The sequence below is a fragment of the Rhinatrema bivittatum genome, chromosome 8 (genome assembly GCF_901001135.1).
Source record: "Rhinatrema bivittatum chromosome 8, aRhiBiv1.1, whole genome shotgun sequence".
NCBI classification, from domain to species: Eukaryota; Metazoa; Chordata; class Amphibia; order Gymnophiona; family Rhinatrematidae; genus Rhinatrema; species Rhinatrema bivittatum.
In genome coordinates, this window is record NC_042622.1 from 148,016,777 (window position 1) to 148,034,399 (window position 17,623).

The 17,623-nt window shown below is 45.5% G+C and overlaps 1 protein-coding gene across 8 annotated transcripts in view; it reads left to right on the forward strand.

The window, feature by feature from the left end:
• The window catches only part of SPDYC (speedy/RINGO cell cycle regulator family member C), a 276,726-nt gene that overhangs the window by 124,287 nt on the left and 134,816 nt on the right, over positions 1–17,623 (forward strand). For all 8 annotated transcript variants that reach the window (XM_029611412.1, XM_029611411.1, XM_029611406.1 and 5 more), the window contains one exon: positions 2,143–2,228. In XM_029611412.1, the coding sequence (XP_029467272.1) occupies positions 2,143–2,228 (86 nt within the window). The remainder of the gene's footprint in view (positions 1–2,142; positions 2,229–17,623) is intronic.

The window sequence follows — 17,623 nt, forward strand, 5'->3', positions numbered from 1 at the left end:
AACGCCCTCTCCTGGATACAATCGTATCTCCAAGATCGCTTTTTTACAGTCTTAGTTGATAACAATGAATCTGACCCCATCAGTCTTCCCCAAGGTGTGCCCCAAGGGTCTTCCCTCTCTTCTACCCTCTTTAATATATACATGCTTCCCCTTACCACTCTTCTCACTAACCTTCACATCAAGCATTTCATTTATGCTGACGATGTGCAACTCATTTTCCCTTTCTCTGACTCTCTCCAAACTGCCCTACAAAACTGGGAATCCTGCCTTTCCCCCATCAACCAACTCCTCAATGACATGCACCTGGCTCTAAATCCCAACAAGACTGAACTATTAATCATATCTAACAGGCAACCGCTCCCAGACATCCCACTTGCATACTCATCCACCACTTTCCCCTCGCACACTCGCAACTTAGGTGTCCTTATTGATAATCATCTCACCTTTAAACCATTCATTAAATCCATCATAAAGGAATGCTATTTTAAACTACAAACGATAAAAAAACTCAGACCACTGCTACACTTCTCTGACTTCCGTACAGTACTCCAGTCTATTATTTTGTCTAAAATAGACTACTGTAACGCACTCTTTCTTGGCATCCCTGCAACACACACCAAGCCGTTACAACTATTACAAAACGTCGCCGCTCGGATACTGACAAATTCTAAAAACAGAGACCATATCACTCCCACACTTATCGAACTACATTGGCTCCCAATACACTCACGTATTCTTTATAAAGCACTCTCCATCATCCACAAAAGTCTGTTAAACTCCAACCTCAATTGGATCAACCCCCCCCTCCTCCCCCGCACCTCCAACAGACCCACCCGCCCTGCACTACAAGGAACCCTACGTGCCCAATCCATCAAATCTTTCAAACTCTCCTCCACTATAAGCAGAGCTTTTTCCCTCTCTGGCCCCACCATATGGAACTCCCTGCCTCATGATATTCGCCTGGAGACATACACACCCAAATTAAAAAAAAAAAACTGAAAACCTGGCTCTTCCGGCAAGCCTACCCCATGTCACCCCCCACTACATAATTTCCCTCTGCAATTTTCCCTTCGATCTATGAACAAGAATGCCTTATGTCCGCTGATTTCTGTACTTTGTACATTGCTATTTATGTATATAGTTATGTAAATAGTTTTTGTTGTATCTATTTATTGACGTATTGATACTATTTTGCCTAGTCAGTTTTATACACTCCCCCTGTTTAGTGTATTTTTCGGTTATATGTAAGGGCTCCGCCCAAAAGTTCTTGTTTTTTGTGAACCGATGCGATGTGCGAACGAACATCGGTATAGAAGAGACTTTAAATAAATAAAATAAATAAATGATGTGTGGAAAGATGAAGCAGTCTCTAAAGCTATAGTGGCCAGCTAGATTAAAGGAGTGATCGTGGCTGCATATGTGAAGGTTGTGTCTTTGCCAAAGTAGATTTGGATTCATTCCATGAGGGGGCAAGCTACTTTGAGGGTGGAGCTCTAGCTGATATCTGTCAGATTTGTAAAGCAGCAATCTGATTGTGTTTGGATATCTGGGTTAGGGAGGAAGCCTCTTTTGCCTCAGCTGTATTGCAGGGGGCTTGAACAGTATACCATCCAGTGAAGTAGCTTTGGTATATCCCATTTGTATGACCTGGTCTGTCTGAATGTGAAGAGGAAGGTGAACTTAGTTCTTACCTGAATTTTCTTTCCTCTAGAAGAATCAGGCTAGTCAATGCTCCATCCTGATGTTGCTTTCTTGTTTTTGTTTGTTCCACAGTCTTATGTTTGGACAGGGAAGATGATTGGCAAAATTCAATCTTGATGTCATCCTTTTGCTGAGTATCACTGAGCTACATTCCCTGTACTTTCTGACTTCCTGTCTTTCCTTTTGGTTATTTAAATTCCTTGGTCTTCTGGAAGCTCACAAATTGCAAAAACAAAAAAGAAGTGTGAAGCTGGTTTTAAGTTTGACCACATTTAGCTTTTGCAGAAATCACTGGCAGGCTGGTGTCAGCACAGGAGTCTGAGGTGATGAGTTTAATCTGTCTCCATCTTTTGGTTGGTGTACATAACCTGTTTGTATGGACAGGCCTGACTGTTCTAGAGGTAAGAGGAAATTTCACCTTTGTTTTTTCTTTCTTTCCAGTACCTTCTAGCCATGGTTCTGACTTATTTCAAACGTGCTGGCCTGTATATTGGTGAATATACTAGCATGAACTTCTTCGTTGCTTTGTAAGTTGTCCTTGATGTATTTCTTAATCTTTTTAAAGTTTTGAAATGTTAATAATTATATAAGGTGATGATACTTTATTGGACTAACTTTAGGAGCTAACATACCTACCTCAGGTCAAAACACAATGAGCAGTTCAGAGAAAGATGAGATTGCCTGAACCTACAAGTAAATTTATATTGTATTACAGTTGTGATTTCTTATTAAAGCAACACTATTAATCTGGTAGCAAGTTAATCCCAATTCGAAGTCCTTTTTTGTTAGTATGGAAGTGTGAACTCCAAAAGGCAATTTTCAAAATCCATTAAACTGGCTACTTAACTAGATAGTTGAGCAATTTTCAAGAAGCCTTCTTAAGTGGGTAAGTGTGCACATTCATAATGCTCATTTTTTCTCCCATATTTTCTGGGAAACATTCCTAGAGCAGGGTTAGGCATGGGGATATAACAATGAGCATAGGTTTTAAATCTTCAAAATTGTTTTGGCTCGAATATATTCGCCAAAAAAGGAGGTGCAAATCTGAGGGTACTTTCTTGGTGAAAGTGTATGTCTATAGTCCTTTTGAGAACTGGTGTGAAATCCACAAGTAAAAGTACCTGCAGACTTTTCACTTGCCAGCACAATTTTGAAAATTTTGCCTTCCTTCGCCCCCAGTACCTTGTGTTCTAGGTTCTTTATTTCCCTTTTAGTATTCTAATTATCAGATCATTATTTGATACAGCGATCTGGTCCCAAAACATGTTTCTTCAGCGGTGTTGCCTTGTTTTTTCCTAGCTTTGTCTGTGTAGGCTTATTCTTGACAATTTCTGGCCCATTTTACCAATGGAGCATGGCTTTCAGTGAGGGGCCTGCAGCTGCAGGTGTGCTGCTTGTGCATTGTGCAATAGGTCACTCTTACACCATGTGCTTCTGACACAGATTCCCGTGAGTCAACTTGGGCCTCAAAGCTGTCAGCTAAAGATCCTTTAGCACCAAAGACAAGAGTGCAGGCTGGGGGAGACCTTGGAATTGCTGGTTTTAGGTTTGGCAATTTTTGATTCTACCATTCTCGGCAAGTGTCTTAGCCTCCTAGCTCTGAAAGGATAATTTAGTTGGATATTTTTTTTTTTTTTTGGAGATCACACAGCTAAAGCAATTCAGCCTCTTCTTCATTGTATGCATTTTTAGAGTTACTTTTTTCTCCTGAACTTTGAGATTTCTGCACCAGGTCTCTACAGTTCAGAAGCCTGGTGAAAGGGGAATTATGTGCACTGTAAACAAAAAGAATTAAACATTTTCTTCATAGGCTCCTTTTACTGAGGAGATCCTCTTTACTGAGGAAGCTGAAGTTTGCTAGCTATGCTTCTTTGGAGAAAGAGGTGCTTATGGAAAAGTTTGACATGATCATCTTTTCCATAGGGATGAGATTGGGGCACTATTCGATCAGGTTTTGATTTCTGAATTGCTGTTCTCAAAGTTGAAGGGACTCATGACTCCTCGTAATGATGTCCCAGTCATAAGTCTCTTAGTCTTTCCTCTTCTCTTGGAGATGATACTTTCTGAATTGGATTCCTTTGAGATCAGCGTCAAGGGAGTGAAAAACTAAATTGTATCCCCCCTCTCAAGAAGCAGTTTGGTATTTATTTTAGTTGCTTCAAGCGGGCACTCTGGTCACAGCTATTAACAAGTGGAACTGCTTCCCAGTAGGAGGTGGTACTTTATAATAGGTCCCCAGAATAGGAAGATACATCTGCTCTTAAAGTACGTTTACTTTTCTGGCCCTTTCTTTTCAAATTTCTATTTGCGGCAGCTTGGTAGCATGGGTGCTCCTATTATGGATTCAGCAGCTTCCAGAAAGGAAAGAATTGATGCGAATGGAATCAGCTACTGTGTTTTTAGTAGATGCTTTTTGCGTGCTCCTCAATTTTCTCTAGGTTGGTGGCTTTCCAGAACATACCCAGATCAGTCCAGACAAGCGGTTTTATTCATCCCTACCAGCAGTTGGAGGTAGAGAACAAAACTCTGGGCACTGCCACATATACGAGAGTGCCATCCTGCAGTCCCTCAGTATTTCTCTACCTCCAGCAGATCATAGAGGTGCTAACCCTGCAGTCCTGACTGACTGGATATTTTAAGGAAAATTGCTCCCTGAGGTGACAGGCTCCTGCAGAGAAGGGTCATCCCTCGGGTTGAGCCGGGCGAACGGGGAGGTTGGATGCCCCTGGCCTGCTTCAGCCCGGGACCACTGACAGCCAGTGGTCTGGTTCCCTTGGTGGGCCCGATGCCCCGCCACCTGCCCAGGACAGGCTTTCCTGTGTGTCTGGGCCTTTTAAATCTTTGTGTAAAAAAAAAAAATCACCGGCAGCTGTCTGCTTTCGCAACAGCAGACGCATGTGAGCAGGCTGAGCGGCCTAGCAGGCTGAAATCCTTGGCGAGATCGGGTGCAGGCCAGGCAGTAAGTGGGCAGATCAGGGGATCATTCAGAGGGTGGTGGTCCCGGTCGGGGCAGATTTACTCCAGTGGGGGTTGGTTGTACTGCCGAACGAGCCGCACAGTTTTCAGTTGCAGCAGCGGCCTGTTCACCGTGCCAGTGGGAAATTCGTGGGCTTTTGACAGCTGCCACATGGTGTTCCCCCTCCCCCTCGCGGTCCGGGCCGCAGGAAAGCGTGGCATGCATAGGATTGCCTGTTTGGATTTTTATTTTACCTTGCTTTATTTCTTGGTGCTTGTTATGACAGACAAGCAGCTCAGAGATCTGCAGGGCCTGTGGTAGCCTGTCGGTCGGCCTGAATGACGACCACCTCTGCACAGAGTGTGCTGGAGGGGGGGGAGGCTGAAAGGCAAACAAAGCTGTGGAGGCATTCGCGGACTGCGGCGGTGGCACTGGGATCACAGGAGGGAGTGACTATGGCCGCAGAAGCAGAGCCGGAAAGGGGGGCTTTTCCCCGGGGGTCCCCGCTGCTCCTGTCTCCCATGGTTCAACCTAGAGGAAAAAGATCTGGATATCTCAGGCCCTAGCAGCCCCAAGCGCCCTTCAGGGCACGAGGCCTTCCTGGCTAGGCAGGTAAGTGTGGTGTCGCAGAAGGCCCGACGGGTTCGGCAAAGCGGGGGAAGGTGTGTGTGTCGTCGTCCCCCCCTAAAGGTTCTGCAGGCCCATGAACTCTGCCTACCGAGGGGCGGCTAGCGCGATTGGAATCTGACTCGGAAGATTGACAAGTCTAAGCAGGAGGATGAGGTCTCCTCGGAGGCCAATCAGGATGGGGACCCGATTGGTGGGGGTCCCCCTCTGGACCCAGTAGTCTCTAAAACTGAACAGGGGACCTTGGAGGGTCCGGAGGCTGAAGGCGATGATCCGCGGGTGATCTGGCTTTTCAAGAGAGAGGAGCTTCGCCAGCTTATACCTCAGGTGTTGGAGGAGCTGGGGATTAAGCTCCACCTGGAGGATTCAGATGCTGAAGGGGTTAATCTGGTTCTGGATGGCCTACAGAGACACACACCCTCCCCCCCCCCCCCCCCCCCGCGCTTTCCCAATTCCAAAGAAAATCCAGAAATTGATCAACAGTGTGGGATTCACCCGACTCTGATCTGCAAGTTGGCAGAGTGATGTCCAAGCTTTATCAGCTTCTGCAAGACCATCTGGACGTTCTCAAGGCCCTGAAGGTGGATGCGGCAGTTTCGGCAGTCACCAAGAAGACCATTATTCCGGTGGCTGACGCTTCCGCTCTGAAGGATGTCCTGGGGCTCTGCCTGCGGGCGGCGTTATGTGCAAGTCTGATGCAGCGGGCCTGTTTGTGTTTTGATCTAGTGCAGGAGTAGTCTGCCTCCGGGACTCTTACCCCAGTCCAGGCGGCCCACAGTGTCAGCCAGTCAGTATTCTGTCGCCAGCAGATGGTGGACATGCATCTCCCTTCTGGGGATTGCTTCCTTTTGAAAAAAAAGGAGAGTTAAGGATATTTATTTATTTATTTATTTAAAACTTTTCTATACCGTCGTATAGTAGAGCACCATCACAACGGTTTACAGTTAGGCACAAATATGTGGTTTCTAATTTATCCAAAGGGTGCCATTATTATACGGTCACATAGTTTGATAATATACTCTAAATGGGAAAGGGTGTGATTACCATTTACTATTAACTGTCTTTATAATTTAATACTTAAATTGTGAGAAAATAACAAAAGTAAGCAATACTACTTTTTCTTGGTGAATTCCTGCTTTGTGTATGTGTTATTCCGTTACCTCACTGTGAAATGCTTTTTTGAAGAGCCATTTTCCCCACTCCTATGGTGATACCAAAAGGTCCCTCCTACAGTTAAGAATTCCCGAGGCGATTTCTGTGGTCTCTCAGATGAGTGCCTTTGTCCAGTAGCTGGTTTTTCAACCAGTGTGGACTTAGCTGCTTAAGTGGCTGAAAGGCTGCAGGTACAGGAAGCAGAGTGCCGCAGTGACAGCATATGCTTCCCCCCCCCCCCCCCCCCCCCCCACAGCCGGAGACACTCTGTACTCAGCCAAGTAAATATTACTTACTGGCCAGTTTTTCCAACTTGCTCCTAAATGAAAGTAATATACATACATTGAGTGAAATTCCTCCATGCTTAGAACCGTATAGAACTATGCTATGGTTCTTTCTTAAAGATGAACTGCCAGCTCTCGTCTCCCAGACTTTGAAAATGCTCTGAGTTCCTGGGGCAGACGCTTTTACAGAGCCGAAGAAACATTCCATTTATTTCCTTGCGTAATGTCTCTTGGTTTTTTTTTCTTCTTGATGGAAGCCATTCAAGAATAATTGGTCTTAAGTGGGGAGCCCCAGAGGCTAATTTTAAAGGGGACTGGATTTTGGAAGGCCTGTACCCTCAGGATCCAGTGGCAAGAACATTTACCTTTTCTGAAGATGCATTTGTGTGTGCAGTCTCCAAGCATACCACTATCCTGTGGAAGGAGGAGTGACCTTGAAGGATGCTCATGATAGGATTGCAACTGTCCTCAAGCATTCAAAGTAGTGGCAATGACCTTGCAGATCGCTTTTTGTTCCCTGGTGGCTAGATTGTTTGCTTCTCTCCCAGGGAGTTGATGATTCTGGGGTGAACTCCAGGGCAGTTATGGAGCCAGCTGCTGCCTTTTTGGCAGATGCCAGCTGTGATTTGGTCTGCTCTTCAGCCAGAGGAGTGGCTTCCATAGCAGCCGGGTGTCTGTTTATGGCTGATAAATTAGTCAGCTGATGTGACCTCCAAGGCTAACCTTACCAAATTGCCCTTTAAAGGCTTGCTTTTATTTGGGAGCAAGTTGGAAAAACTGGCTAGTAAGTGGAGCAAATCTCTGGTTCCTCATTTGCCAGAGGATAAGAAGCAGATGCCATGCATTTTTTTTTTTTAACATGAGAGGTTATAGTAGAGGATCCAGGCATTTATGTCCCTTTCAGAGAACTCTACCTTTAGGTAGGTCTCAGTCTTTTTGTCCCTGACAGCCAAGAATGGACGTGGGTTTGGGTAGTGGAACCTTCCGACCCTCCCAATGAAGGTTTGCTGACCCACCCCTGGGAACAGAAGAGGGGATGCCTCTCTTCTATCAGAGGTGGGTCGAGATTACATCTGATTGATGGGTTCTGGAGGTGATATAAGAAGAATATGCGCTGGAGTCTCTGTGATCCTTAGGACACGTTCATGGTGTCTCCCTGCCACTCACCACAGAAGAAGCAGGCAGTGGAAACTACGTTGGCAAGGCTCCTCAGTTTGAGGTCTGTAATTCTATTGTCCACGTCGCAAGAAAATCCATGTCAGTATTCCATTTATTTCATTGTGCCCAAGGAGGGCTCCTTTCATCCCATCCTGGATTTCAAAGGTGTCAACTATTGTCTGCAGGTGACACTTTTGCATTAATAATGGCCCTGCAGTCAATTTCTGACCTCTTTGCATCTGTCCGAGGCGTACCTTTGTATTCCCAACAGACTAGAGCATCAATGCTTCTGTGGTTTGCAGTTCCGGGACACCATTATCAGTTATGGGACCTGCCCTGTGGTCTAGCCACTGTTCCAAGGACTTTTTTCCAAGGTAATGGCGGCAGAATTGAGAAAAGATGGGATCCTCATACACCCATATTTGGACAACTGGCTGATGCAAGCCAAGTCTTTGCAGATTGACCTGCAAAGTGACTTCCCTGTTGCAGGAGCTCGGCTGGGTGGTGAACCTGGCCAATAGCATTGGGGTTTGGTTCGACACGAAGCAAGGCAAGGTTTTCCTACCGGAAGCACACATTCAGAAGTTGATGACACAGCTCCATTTGTTTGAACACTCTACACCCAACCATATGGTCCTACCTGCAAGTACTTGGTTTAATGGTGGTAACCCTAGAAGTGGTCCCGTGGGCGAGGGCAATGTGCATCATCTTCAGCGCTCCCTGCTGTCTCTGTGGAACCCACAGTCTCAGGTCTATTCGATTCGGCTCCACCTGCCAATGGAAGTATCCCAACTGCAGTGGTGGCTGCAGGCGGATCATCCAGCGCAGCTCACTGCTTCAGTGGCAGGGGGGGGAATGAAGAAATAGGATTTACATCTAACAAGGCATTGATCTGAGCAGTATGAGTATACAAACATCCGGGTAACATGCTCGATACAACTGTTACTACCCTCAAACATTAAGCCTTTTGCTTCACTTTGATGCAGCTCCAACACTGCTCTCTGTATCAGTGGTGGGGGTGGAAGGAAATTAGTATCAAAAAGTTACCAATAAAGGGCCCTGAACTCAGTGGTCGGAGTAACAGATACATATGAGAAAATGTGTGAAAGCTTGCTGGGCAGACTGGATGGGCCTATTGGTCTTCTGCCATCATTTCTATCCTTCTATCTAAGGAAGGGATTTTCCCTAGCACCACCAGACTAGCTAGTACTGACAACAGATGCGAGCCTCCTTGGTTGGAGAGTTCACTCTCAGGAACTGACGGTTCAATGGTGCTAGAATGCAGAAGTCTCTTTGGAACATCAATAAACTGGAAGCCAGGGTGGTCCAGTTGGCATGTTTGCAGTTCAGGGGCAAGCTGCAGGATCGATTGGTCCGAATAATGGCGGACAATGCAAGACTGTGTAGTTTACATCAATCGCTAGGGAGGAACAAAGAGCCAGCAAGTGGCACAGGAAATAGATCAGCTTATTGAATGGGTAGAAATGCATCTCCAGAAGATCTCAGCCTCGCACATAGCAGGAAAAGACAATGTAAGAGCAGAGTTTTTCAGCAGGGAGAGTCTGGATCCAGGAGAATGAGCTTTGTCAGATGAGGCGTTTCAACTGATTCTGGATCACCGGGGTCCCCCCTTCCTAGACCTCCTGGTTGACTTCTTGCAGTGTGAAAGCTCCACAATTTTTCAGTCATAGGAGAGATCAGAAGTCATTGGGGGATCGATGCCCTTGTGCAGGAGTGGCCGGAAAACAAGTTGCTGTATGCCTTTCCTCCATGGCCCATATTGGGCAGATTGAGCCGAAGGATCAAGTGCTACAAAGGGATGGTGCTCTTGGTTGCTCCAGATTGGCCCAGGAGTCGCTGGTATGAGGGTTTGCGGCGGCTCCTGGGGTACTTGCCCCTTCGACTTCCGGCACACAGGAACCTGCTAAGTCAGGGTCTGGTTCTTCATGAAGACCAGACTTGTCTTAAGGTATGGCTCTTGAGAGGTCTCGATTGCTGAAATGTGGATACTCTATGGCAGTGATTTCCACTTTGCTTAGAGCTAGAAAGTTCTCCACTTCCTTGACCTATGTGAGTTTGGCAAGTATTTGAGGCCTGGTTTGAGGATAGAGGTACTCTTCCTCATTTGGCCAAGGTCCCACTCATTTTGGAATTTTTGCAGGATGCCTTGAATAAAGTTTGGCTCTTAATTCCTTAAAGGTACAAGTAGCAGCTCTTGCCTGTTTCAGGGGCCAGGTGAATGGTGGTTCCTTGTTGGCTCATCCTGATGTGGCCCGTTTCCTGAAAGGAATGAAACATCTTTGTTCTCCCTTGTGGTTTCCAGTATACTTATGGAGTCTTAATTTGATCTTGGATTTCTTAGTGGATCCTACATTTAGACATGCATAAACCTGTCTTGCGGTTACTGACCTTACAGCGTTTGTTTCTTGTGGCAATTCTGCACGGAGAGTTTCCAAGCTGCAGGCCTTGTCTTGCCAGGAACCATTCCTCTGGGTGACTCCAGGGGCGATACACCTGCGTACTGTTCCTTTTACCGAAGGTGGTCACTGAATTTCAATTGAATCAGTCCATCTCCCTGCCATCTCTAGACAGAGACAGAGTATCATCTGTCACGACCCTTGGATGTCAAGAGACGCATCCAGTATCAAGAGGTTACTGAGCCTTTATGGAAAACAGATTGCCTGTTTGTCATTCATGGCAGTACTAAACAAGGAGAGCTGGCCTCGCAGGCTACAAAAGCCTGCTGGATTAAGGAGGTAGTCACAGCAGCATATGTTGATGCTGGCAAGCCATTACCTATTCAGGTTAGGGTTCACTCCACTAGGCCTTAAGCAGTGACATGAGTAGAAGTTAGGTTGCTGTCTCCCATTGACACTTGCTGAGTTGCAATGTGGTCCTCATTACACACCTTTTCCAGGTCTTATCGCCTGGATGTGCAGGCTTGGGAGGATGCAGCCTTTATAAGTTCGTTTTTGACAGGACCTCTGGCAGCCTCCTAGCTTGGGTACATCCCACTTGTTCTGGATTCATCTGACTGGATGCTAAGAAATGAGAAATGATTTACTTGATAATTTCTTTTTTTCTTTTTTTTTTTTTTTTTTTTAGGATAGTCTGAAGCCAACTTCCCTCCTTTGGCTGCTGAATGATTGTACTAGAGTCCCCTTGTGTGACTGTTATAGGGATTTCTGGTAAGTTAGTCCAGTCCATAGACTAGTGTTAATACGTTTCTTGTTTGAGCTCAGTGTTTCCTGTTGGCTGAGTATTGACATGGTTATCTGTTTTTTGCTAGCTTGTTCAGTTTGCTTTTGAAGAAAATTCTGGTAGGCTGTCACTGCAGGGATATATGTACTGTGACATCAGTTTGCTCAGTCTCCATCTTCTGGTAGAGGTTCATAACCCACTTGTCTGGTTCATCTGACTGTCCTAAAGAAAAGGAAATTATCAGGTAAGTAGCAATTTTTTTTTTTGTGCATGTAGTTGAGTTTTGGACATCCACAGCTGCTGAAGAGATGTCAGTTGTCCTATAGGGCCATCAGGTGTTACGGTCAAGTTCAGGACTTCTAACATTACTGGCCTGGAAAGCAGTCATTTTTCTTATTCATTCAGGTCCAAGGGGAAGGATCACGCCTTTCAAGGGTCTAGAAGCCAAGGCCTGCCTCGACTACCTCTTCACAATGGAGCATGGAGGGTTCATTCTTTGGGCCTTCCAGTAGGTGTATCTGCTTTTAGTTATGCTGTGGAGCTCGCCATGCTAATTTTGGTGCCTTCATAGTATCTGAGTGTCAGACACCAGAGATTGACATTTCATTAGAAACATAGTAAAATAACATTAGACTGTTTGGCTCATCCAGTCTGCCCATCCGTCCAGTTAATTTAGCATTGATTCTCATCACTTCCTTGGACATTTTTATCCCATACTTTATTGAATTCAGATACTGGTTTTGTTTCCACCTTTCCACTGGGAGGCTGTTGCACATACACACCACACTTTCTGTAAAGAAATATTTCCTAAGATTATTCCCTGACTAGCCCCTTTTCAATCTCATCTTATGACCCCTCATTCTAGAGCTTCTTTCCATTGAAAAAGGCTTTCCTCCTGTGAATGGAAACTTATATATTTGAATGTCTCTCTGATATCTCCCTTGTCTCACTTTTTCTCACAGGACAAGCAGGATGGTAGTCCTCACATATGGGTGACATCACAGGATGGAGCCCAATCACGGAACACTTTTGTCAAAGTTTCCAGAACTTTGACTGGTCCCTACTGGGCATGCCCAGCATGGCACTAACCCTGCAGCCAGCAGGGGTCCCCCTTCAGTCTTCGTTTTTCCACGCAGCAGTAGCCTCATGGTAAAGGAGCTCTGCAGAGATTCCTGACAGCAATTTTCCTCACGGAATTACTAATAGTTAATTTGCCCTACAGGGATTCCTCTGTTAACTTTTTTCAGTCCGCAGTACTCCAGTAAGTTTTTACGAGTTTTCCATAGATTACAGTCTAGTTTGGCCCTCGCAGCCTACTGGCCGTCGACCGTACCGCGGCTTGATTTTTTGCCATGGCGTCTGAGTTCCATCGGAGCCCGGACTGTAATCGCACCATGTCCATCACAGACCCCCATAAAGTCTGTTATGTGTCTAGGACACGAGCACGATGTCTTGACCTGCACCAAATGTGCCCTTATGACACCAAAAGGTCGCAAGGCCAGAATGGAGAAGATGGAACTTCTCTTCTGTGCTCAAACCCAGACTCCATCCATGGTATCGACGTCTTCAGAACCGGCATCGACCACCGGCCAGTGACCGTCCGGCATCGACATCTCTGCCTTCGACACCCTCTACTCCCCCTCAAGACCGAAGGGATCATAGAGAAAAACATCGCAATCAACACCGTAAGTCTCGGACCATCGAGGAAGCAAAATCATCTTTGGTAACTGAATCATTTTGGAGCAGGGATCTTCATGAACCAGAACCTTGCCTGCTGCAGTTAAATACAAATTTGTTTGGTTATTTACCAGTGTTTAGAACTAGGGCATTATATTTGTCAAACTTGTGCAATGTCTGTTATAAAGAAGCAAAATTGAAATTTTAACTTGTGAGAGCTTTTAGTCTGCTTTCAAGGGCCAGCCATTAATTCAGATCAGACACTTCTCCTCAGCCAGTGTTTGTGGGGGTGGGACTGCTTTCTAGCTAAACTGCTTTTGACAGCAGTCTCAGTGTATTGCAGGGGGCATTCAAGTCCTCAGTCTGATTTGAACTTGGAGACAGCCAGAATCACAAACTCTTGGGAGAGATAAGGAAAAGCTTAAATTAGTTAGCCAAATCTGCGGGAGGGTCTGTTCAAAATCAATAGCAGATAGTGTCCAGTGAACCGCCCTGGCCATGTGTTAACTGTTTAACTCCCTCTCACCCTGCCCCTCTACCCACCCACTCCTAGGTTTGTTTTTCTGATATAGTCTGCCTGAATACATACTTGGCAACTAGATAAATTAGTAATTTGGTAATCCCTTAGGTGTTATCCATCAAATACATTTACCAAAATGAGGACTATCCAATGTAACTATTGTAGAGCCTTTATTCTGAGGGAAATCTGGAAACTCAGGGCTTGCCCCATTTGCTCAGAACTCTCTTCCTTGAAAAAGGAGTTGGCTCAAATTAAAGCTGAATTAGCTTCAATGAAGAAAGTCTCACCCACTTTACATTATTCAGGAATTAATTCCCCATTACCACAGAAAAACCAAAAGTCAAGGAAAAAGATTTACAGTGGGCCCCACCACTCACACAAGGCATTAAGGAACTCAAAAAAACAGGATTACAGTGGGCTCTGGTAGAATTAGACCTGTGGTGAAGAGACGCACTGTATCAAGTGCAACAAGTACAAAACGCCTTCTCTGTATTAACTACTGAAGAAGTTCTTGAAAAAAAGATTGAAATGTTGTCTGAAAAGAGAAGAAACCCAATGCATACAGAAATTCTCGATCAGTAACCAAAGGAAAAAGCTCATTGTACTGGATGAATCTGACATCAGAGGCACTAATCTTGTGAAGGGAAAGGGTGAAATGGATACCAAAACTCAACTAAAGTCACAGAAGGAGTCCAGGAACAACAGTAACCTGAATGATGAAATCTGGAAAGCTATGTGCACAAATGCTCGTAGTTTGGGCAATAAAATCCCAGATCTGCAAGCCCTAATGGAGGAGGCAGACTTGGACGTTGTTGCTGTTACAGAGACATGGTTCATGGAATCGCATGATTGGGATACGGCAATACCGGGCTATAACTTAAGGAAGGACAGAGAGGATAGGAAAGGGGGAGGAGTGGCTCTTTATGTCAGAAACAATATCCAAGCATCTGCAAGGAAGATGGGGCAATGAAGAAACTTTATGGGCCAACTTAAAAAAAGATGGGGCATCCATTTTTTCTTGGAGTGGTTTACAGGCCTCCAAACCAAAAGGAAGAGCTGGACAGAGATCTGGTTGAAGACATCCAAAAGATGGGAAAGAAGGGAGAAGTGGTGATCGTTGGAGACTTTAATTTGCCTGATGTAGACTGGAGAATCCCATCTGCAGAATCTAACAATAGTAAAGAAATAGTGGATGCCCTGCAAGGAGCTTTTTTCAAACAAATGGTAATGGAACCCACAAGAGAGGGGGTTATACTCGATTTAGTGCTCACTAATGGAGATAATGTCTCTGATGTCCAGGTGGGTGCCCACCTCAGCACCAGTGATCATCATAAGGTATGGTTTAATATCACAAAAAGGATACGGAAAAGCACAAAGACCTGAGTTTTGCAGTTCAAAAACAGACTTTGATGAAATGGGGAAGTACCTGGAGGAAGAACTAGTAGGCTGGGAGAACGAGAGATGTGGAACAGTGGCCCAAACTAAAAGGAGCAATTACCAAGGCAACTAATCTGTTAGGTTTCATTTTTCTTTTGCTTTTCTTTACTTTTCTATCTGGTTCTCAAAGGAGGTGGCTGACAAAATAAAGGCTAAAAGAACAGCGTTCAAGAAATATAAAAGATCCCAAAGGGAGGAGCACAAGGAAGAATATCTGGTAGAACTGAGGGAGACAAAGTAATCAAGATGGCAAAAAGTCAAGCAGAAGAAAGGATTGGTAAAGAGGTGACAAAACATTTTTCAGATACATCAGTGAAAGGAGAAAAGTCCAAAGTGGTATAGTGAAATTGAAAGATGAAAAGGATCAATGTGTGGAGAGAGACGAAGAAATGGCAGAAATATTAAACACATACTTCAGTTTGGTGTTCACTAAAGAGGACCCTGGAGAAGGGCCATCGCTAGTTAACAAGAAACTGGAGGGGAATGGAGTAGATGTAACTCCATTTACAGTAGAGAATGTATGGGAAGAGCTGAAGAATCTGAACGTGGACAAAGCCATGGGGCCTGATGAGGTTCATCCCAGGATACTGAGGGAGCTCAGATGTGCTGGCGGGTCCGCTGTTTGACCTGTTCAATAGATCCTTAGAAACGGGAGTGGTGCCGAGTAATTGGAGAAGAGCGGTGGTGGTCCCGCTTCACAAGAGTGGGAACAGAGAAGAGGCTGGTAACTACAGACCAGTCAGCCTCACCTCAGTGGTGGGAAAAGTAATGGAATCACTGTTGAAAAAAAGAATAGTGAACTATCTACAGTTGCAAGAATTGCTGGACCAGAGGCAGCATGGATTCACCAGGGGAAGATCCTGTCAGACAAATCTGACTTTTTTGACTGGGTAAGCAAGGAATTGGATCAAGGAAGAGCACTCTGTCATCTACTTGGATTTCAGCAAGACTTTTGATATGGTCCTGCACAGGAGACTGGTGAATAAAATGAAAAGCTTAGGAGTGAGTGCCGAGGTGGTGGCCTGGATTGCAAACTGGTTGACGGACAAACAATGTGTGATGGTAAATGGAACTTACTCTGAAGAGAGAGCGGTGTTAAGCGGAGTGCCGCAGGGATCAGTGTTGGGACCAGTCCTGTTCAATAACTTTGTGAGCAACATTGCGGACGGGATAGAAGATAAGGTTTGTCTTTTTGCAGATGACACTAAGATCTGCAACAGAGTGGACACGCCGGAAGGAGTGGAGAGAATGAGATGGGATTTAAAGAAGCTGGAAGAGTGGTCGAAGATATGGCAGCTGAGATTCAATGCCAAGAAGTGCAGAGTCATGCATATGGGGTGTGGAAATACAGAAGAACTGTATTCAATGGGAGGAGAAGGGCTGATATGTACGGAGCAGGAGAGAGAGACCTTGGGGTGATAGCCTCTAATGATCTGAAGTCGGCAAAACAATGTTACAAGGCGATAGCTAAAGCCAGAAGAATGCTGGCCTGCATAGAGAGGAATATCGAGTAAGAAAAGGGAAGTGATAATCCCCTTATGTAGGTCCTTGGTGAGGCCTCACCTGGAGTACTGTGTTCAGTTCTGGAAACTGTATCTCCGAAGATACAGAGACAGGATGGAGGCAGTCCAGAGAAGGGTGACCAAAAAGGTGGAGGGTCTTCATCAAATGACTTATGAGGAGAGATTGAAGAATCTAAATATGTACACCCTGGAGGAAAGGAGGAGCAGGGGTGATATGATGCAGACTTTCAGATACTTGAAAGGTTTTAATGATCCAAAGACGACAAACCTTTTCAGTCACAAAAAATCAGCAGAACCAGGGGTCACAATTTACAACTCCAGGGAGGAAGACTTAGAACCAATGTCAGGAAGTATTTCTTCACGGAGAAGGTGGTGGATGCCTGGAACGCCCTTCCGGAGGAAGTGGTGAAGACCAAAACTGTGAAGAATTTCAAAGGGGCATGGGATAAACACTGTGGATCCATAAAGTCTAGAGGATGTGAATGAAGAGAAGAGTCACAGGGGTGGCTTGCTTGCGGGAATGACGGCTACTACCTGGAGATTAATATCCTTATTCAATAAACATACACACGGTTAATGCGACTCCAACATTGCTCTATGCTTCAACAGCAAGAGGAAATGTGGAAAAAGATTTGCATCCACAAAAAAGCAGGGGAGTAGCTTGCTTGTTACGGTGGTTACTACCCCAAACCAAATAAGCCTGATACTTCACTTGGAATACATATCCAGTGCAGCTCACTGCTTCAACGACAGGGGGGAATGAAGTAAGGATTTATATTCAAACAACTAACAAGGACCGAATTGCAAGGGCAGAGTAAACCATTGTGGAAGTAGCTTGCTTATTACGGCAGTTACTACCCCAAACCAATTAGCTAGATACGTCACTTAGATGCAGCTCCAGCACTGCTGTCTGCATCAATGGTGGGGGGTGGAAGGGAATTGGAACCAAAAAGTTAGCAATAAGAGCCCTGACCTCAGCAGTCAGAGTAACAGATAAGTATGAAATCAAATAGGTGTGAAAGCTTGCTGGGCAGACTGGATGGGCCGTTTGATCTTCTTCTGCCGTCACTTCTATATGTAACCTCGCCATCGTCCAAGCCGCTGTCGAAGAAACCCCGTCCAGAAAAGGCACTGACCTTTTTCGGCGACTGGGTCACCGAGGCAACCCTCACTCGACAGGGGATCAGGAGCTGCGACTTTGCCTTTAACGGTGGTCCCTCCGGCTATGCCTCTGCCTCCTTCTTCTGTTCCGGGGCTGCTTGCTCCAGGTCTCAGAGAAGAACTGGACCAGATGGTTCAGGAGGCCATCGACAAGGCGATGCAGCGACTCCAGGTTCCTCCGGAACAGTCCACCGACCCAATTCCGGAAGCATTGGCACCGCTGTTC